We start from the raw sequence: 6,000 nt of genomic DNA on the forward strand, positions 1-6,000 counted from the left end.
CTGCTTCTCCATGTTTAGCAGACTGGTGTGCGCCTAACCTATAATGTGTTGTATAAGGTTACTTGTTTTGATGAAACTGAACTTCTAGTCTAATGATATGTGTTGCTCATTTAACCCCTACTGTGACAGCAGTGAGAGACACCAAGGTCACAAGCCAGGGAAGCTCAGACAGAGATGTTGTGTTTTAGGAATGTCAAGGCGCCACATATTTTGACTGTTGATGTACATGTGTTCTGGGAACTATAAAGATAGCAGGGCGAGAGGACTTGCTAGTCATTCACTGACTGACTGTTCATGCGGTTGTATGTATGCGTGTCTCCATTCATGAATGCTTATTAAAACTCAAGAAAGACAGCCGACGTGTGAAAACTTTTTCTACTATTTAACTGTTCATTAAATAGTAGTTTTGCCACCACAGTAGTCAAACTGCATCTAGCAGTCATCATGCGTACACGTGCACGTGCACGTGCACGTGTGACCATTATAAATCAATGGGGAAACTACATGACATGTCAAATGTTGCTTTCCTCCACAGGCGTCAAAGCACGCGCGTGTGACACATTCAGTCGATAGCTGAAACGTATGGTAAGCCATACACACACATGTACACACGTATGCATATACACACACCCACACAAACACCCACACACACACACACACACACACACACAAACACTCACCTGAGCTCCTGATTGGCTGCAGCACTGGCGGCTGAGAGGTCGACAGCTCTGATGGTTTCCAACATGGACGCCACCTCCTCCAGCTGATGCGTCTGATTGGCTGAATCAAACTCCTCCACTGTGGTGTGGTTCAGCAGCTCTGCCTCCCTCTGAAGCTCTGGACCAATCAGAGGTTTTTATGTCACTGGTTTGTTAAATGGTCGTTTTCTGCTGGTTATGATGTCACTGATGATGTGTTCACAGTGTCTCAGTGTTCTTACCCTTAATGTTTTCCTGCAGCTGCCCAACGCTCTGCAGCAGCACTGCACACTGGGAAAGGCTGTTGTTGGTGGACACGCCCACTTTCTGCAGGTCATCAGACAGACGTGGGACCTTTCCAATCAGGAGGAGGGAAACAGATCAGACTTTCATTACTACACGCCCCTTGAATATTACAGTTTTTCTCAGTTGCTAAAACACTAAAACCCATTGGCTGAACAACAAGTTGCCTGAACTCATTTAGCTAATTGTGCAGTCTGTTGTCAATATCTTAAACCATTTCACATTGTAAAACACAATTTGCAGATCTCACTTAGACTTTTCAGCAGAACTCTAAACACATTCTCATTCTCAAAACACATTCTGCACTCTAATGCACATGTCATCCATACTGATAAACACAAGTGGCAACAATCAAATACAAAAAGAGAACACATGTCATTGATTAAACACAATCACTGAAAATTGATTTCACTTGTTTCAAATCATGTGACACAACCAATATAAGCCAGTTCAGAGAGCAAACAGGTTGTTGACGGTGGGACGGAGAAAGTCAGGAGGGAAAATATTGCTTGTGATGTCGATGAAGTGCTCTGGCCGGACCCAGCCCAAAGACAAGAAGAAGCACATTGATCACATGTTTACTCCTTTGATTTTTGTATTGTATACTGTAGTACAGTGCATTGTAGGCTGTATATTGTACAATAAACAAATTGTCTGGCCCTGAACATTGTGCTTTCCATTTGTTTACAGTACTGACTGCTCAATAGATTTTGACTGGTTGCAGGTTCATATCAACAAAGAACAAGAATTACAGTATAACAGAAACAAAGCACAAGTTTGTGAGATGCAGGGTACAGTACTGTAAAAATAGGGGTACAAGGAGGAGGAAGAACAAAAAAAATTGCAAAGAGCAAAGCAGAGTATAATTTCTGATCAATTTTGAGCTACTATGATAGAACATGTTTTCATTCATCACAAGACAATGACGGAAAAATATGAAATTTGTTTTGAGATTAAAAATGTACTTCTCCCTGAGAACTATATGTTTTGAACAACGTGTTTTCTATTTTTTGGTGTATTGTTTACTGACTGCTTGATAGTGTATATCATTTTGATCGCTTTGTTTATGATTTGAGAGCAGTGTTGGGATTTGAGCACAGGTAAATCTGTTTTGAGGCGAAAGTTTCATTTTGCACAAGGAATCAGAAGTTTTGTAAATAGTGCTTGAAGCTGAGGTTTTGTGTTTAATGTTTTCAGAAAATGGAGCAAGGTTTCAGAAATTGTGTTTTAGCAATTGAGAAAAACTGTAAAGACAATGTTCGATCACAGAGTAGGTTGCGGCAGTCGCTGATGTCACAACACAGATCTAATGTTCTATAATCTGTTTACTGATGTCACTGTGATGTCACTGTGATGATACTGTGATGTCACTGTGATCTGTTTAATTGAAGTTATAATAATAATGATAATGATCTGTTATCCGTCTCAGGTGAGATTACGTGAGTCCACCTTCAGGTGAGTTCAGGTGAGATCAGCAGACTTCAGATGAGTTTAGATCAGATTAGGTGAGCTCAGGTGAGCTCAGATCAGTTCAGGTGAGATCAGGTAAGTTCAGGTAAAGTAGGGAGCCTGTGCTGGAGGGATCCATGTTTACCTGCTGCAGCAGGGTGCTGAGGTCAGAGGTCAGATGTCTGAGCTCATCTTCCACTCTGGACAGATGAAGAGCGACCGAGCTGTTTTCTGAAAACGCCACCTGTATGAACACACAGTCAGTAACACATTACATCAGATGGTCATGATGTCACAGTCTGTGATGTCACAGCTGGTTTCACTTCACGAGGAGATGGACACTGTGTCTTCATGGGGACACTCGTGTCTCCAGGTGAGATACCAGGGTGCCTTGTGCGTTGTGTGTTTACCTGGATGACTCTGGTCTGGTTCTCCAGTAACACCAGCTGGCGGTATGGCGCCATGGTGACAGCACTCAGGTTGACAGACAGGAAGTGGTTGTGTAGTTTTTCCAGGTCGTCCAACAGAACACCGGAACACTTGTCATCACACGCTGAATCAGAAACAAACACACAGATAAGATCTGGTAACACGTGACATGTGAACACATGTGTGTGTGTATGTGTTTGTGTGTGTGTTGTTACTCACACACACACTCCGCTGCCTGAAGGACGTGCCTCTCGTCACACTGGTCACATGACAGACCTGTGACCCCAGCCTTGCACTCACACTGTCCAATCAGTGGGTCACATAGCGGCTGCAGTGAGCCCCACCCACTGCAGTTACACTGCGAACACACCCCGCCCACTGATGAGGGGTTACCATAGTAACCAACAGAACACCTGCAGGATGAAAGCCTGTAGTCAGTGATGTCACAGCAGAGCTGTCAGGTGATTAGCTGACTGAGGTCAGAATTTAAAAACAAAAGAAACAGTGACGAGCGGAGCTGTCAGGTGACGGCTGTGATGTCATCATTCCCACCTCTCACAGTATCTCCCCTCGTATCCTGTTTGACAGGCGGTGCACCGGAGATCACCGAGGGCTCCATCTGACTCACACGTGGGACTGAAACTGCACACACACACACACACACACACACACACACACACACACACACACACACACGGCTAAAGTCAACAGAATCAATAAATGAAAGGGTTAAACATAAACAGGGTGCAGTGTTACCTGTTGTCCTGAAGGGGGCAGGCACACAGCGAGCAGTCGCTGATGGAGCCGCTGACGTTCCCATAATACCCCGGAGCACACAGCTCACAGCTCCGCCCACTGGTGTGATGTTGGCAGCCCTGTTCAAAAAAACAGAAACTTGTAGCCAGGCTGACTGAGAGTCAAAGCTGTATTGAGCCTTGTATTCCTTTAGCCTAGGCTGACCAAATGCCCTCTTTTGCCCGGACATGTCCACTTTTCATGTCCTGTCCAGGGTGTCCGGGGGGTGTTTATAAATTGATGATAATGTCCGGTTTTCCTTGTGTGTGTGTGTGTGTGTGTGTGTGTGTGTGTTAGAGTGCGGCACGGGTCGCATATTTCTGTCCGAACCTGACGGTCATTCTGTTTTGTTATGTCTGAAACCGAACTGAGCCCGACATTATTTAATTACTAAAGCACTGAGTTTGTGTCACACAGTGGTCACAGGCTATTTAACAGGTCGGGCGTGCGCCATGGGTGCTCAGCGGAGAGGGAGTCCTCTGTGTTTGAGACGGGAGCGGGCGGCGAGAGGTCCGAGGCTTCCAGCGAGGGGAGAGGGAGAAATATAACAAAATGAGATAAAATAGGAAAAACCTGTCTCCCTCTTTTATTTTATTTTCAGCGTTTAATCAAGGCGGAGGCGGGCGGCTGGAGGTCCGAGACTTCCAGCGAGGGGAGAGGTAGAAACAAACAGCCAGTGTGTGTCTGTGTGTGTTATGTTCAGGTGTTGTCACATAAATAACAGTGCCCAAGCAATAAACAGGAAAGACAATAGGATTTTATGTATTTTTTACACTACATTTTCACTGAAAGCTGACCGAATCCGACCTGAGCCCGAATACAATTCATACATTTTTGACCGAGCCGGCCCGACTTGTCGGGTAAGCCTACTGTTGGGACCCGTCGGGCTCGGATTGGGTAGCCACACTCTAGTGTGTGTATATGTCCCCTATCTATAGGGGCCTATCTGAATTTCTGTCTTTGAGAGATATTATTTTGTAATGTAACTGAATTTTCTATCCATACATATAAACTTTAAATATATTAAAATTATAAGGCATCTTTGAGTAAACTGCGAGTATCATTTAAGTAGGCTAAGTAAGTAAGTAGCTTAAGTAGCTTTTTTAATGACAAAACTAACTAACTATTAACTAACTAACTTCTAACTATTAGAGGCAAAATTCATGACCTCCTGTCCTCAGATAGTACCTATCTAACCTCAAACACAGCTGTAAGACCTAATATATATTTAGATTGCTTCTCCCCAATTTCTCTTCAAGAATTGACCGCAGTGATTTCTTCATCTAAATCATCAACGTGTCTCTTAGACCCCATCCCAACTAGGCTACTTAAGGAGGTCTTTCCTTTAGTTAACACTCATATATTAGATATGATCAATATATCCTTATTAACAGGCTATGTACCACAGTCTTTTAAGATAGCTGTAATTAAACCTCCACTGAAAAAGCCCACCCTGGATCCAGAGGTGTTAGCCAACTATAGACCAATATCTAATCTTCCCTTTATGTCAAAGATTAAAAGGTTAACTCATATCACAGCGGTGCCTGGACAGCGTGACGTGTGTGGTTGTGCTGCTGCCGTGGTCCTGCCAGATGCCTCCTGCTGCTGCTGCTGTTATCATTAGTCATTAGTCATACTTCTACTGTTATTATACACATATGATTGTTGTCACATATGTACACTGTCAGATATTAATATATACTTTCAACATATTGTACCACAGTAGCCAGAACTATAACTATAATATTATTACTTTCAATAATGTTGTTGTAAGCTACTGTCATTACCTGCATCTCTCTCTGTCTCTCTCTGTCTCTCTCTGTCTCTCTCTCTCTCTCTCTCTCTGTCTCATTGTGTCATACGGATTACTGTTAATTTATCATGCTGATCTGTTCTGTACGACATCTATTGCACGTCTGTCCGTCCTGGAAGAGGGATCCCTCCTCAGTTGCTCTTCCTGAGGTTTCTACCGTTTTTTCCCCGTTAAAGGGTTTTTTGGGGAGTTTTTCCTGATCAGCTGTGAGGGTCATAAGGACAGAGGGATGACGTATGCTGTAAAGCCCTGTGAGGCAAATTGTGATTCGTGATATTGGGCTTTATAAATAAAATTGATTGATTGATTGATTCTTGGGTTCATCCCTATATCCCTCCTCAACTCGTCTGTCCCAGACTCCTCTGTCCTCGATTCCTCTGTTCTAGACTACTCTGTCCTCTGTCCTAGACTCCTCTGTCTTCGATCACTTGACCTGGAAATTGATTCAGACTCACTTTCTTGTAAGACATCTCAGTTTGTTAAATATACTCAGAGCAGGCGAGGAATCAGGGA

The 6,000-nt window shown here is 43.6% G+C and overlaps 1 protein-coding gene across 1 annotated transcript in view; it reads right to left on the reverse strand.

Annotated features, from left to right (window-relative positions):
* Positions 1–6,000, reverse strand: part of lama1 (laminin, alpha 1) — a 71,264-nt gene that overhangs the window by 19,045 nt on the left and 46,219 nt on the right. The window contains exons 31-37 of the mRNA XM_049564867.1: positions 3,636–3,754; positions 3,432–3,521; positions 3,099–3,292; positions 2,861–3,003; positions 2,596–2,694; positions 941–1,052; positions 681–837 (exon numbers count right to left, since the gene is read on the reverse strand). Coding sequence (XP_049420824.1) covers positions 681–837; positions 941–1,052; positions 2,596–2,694; positions 2,861–3,003; positions 3,099–3,292; positions 3,432–3,521; positions 3,636–3,754 — 914 coding nt within the window. The remainder of the gene's footprint in view (positions 1–680; positions 838–940; positions 1,053–2,595; positions 2,695–2,860; positions 3,004–3,098; positions 3,293–3,431; positions 3,522–3,635; positions 3,755–6,000) is intronic.

This window comes from Epinephelus fuscoguttatus, linkage group LG21 (genome assembly GCF_011397635.1).
Source record: "Epinephelus fuscoguttatus linkage group LG21, E.fuscoguttatus.final_Chr_v1".
Lineage (NCBI taxonomy): Eukaryota > Metazoa > Chordata > Actinopteri > Perciformes > Serranidae > Epinephelus > Epinephelus fuscoguttatus.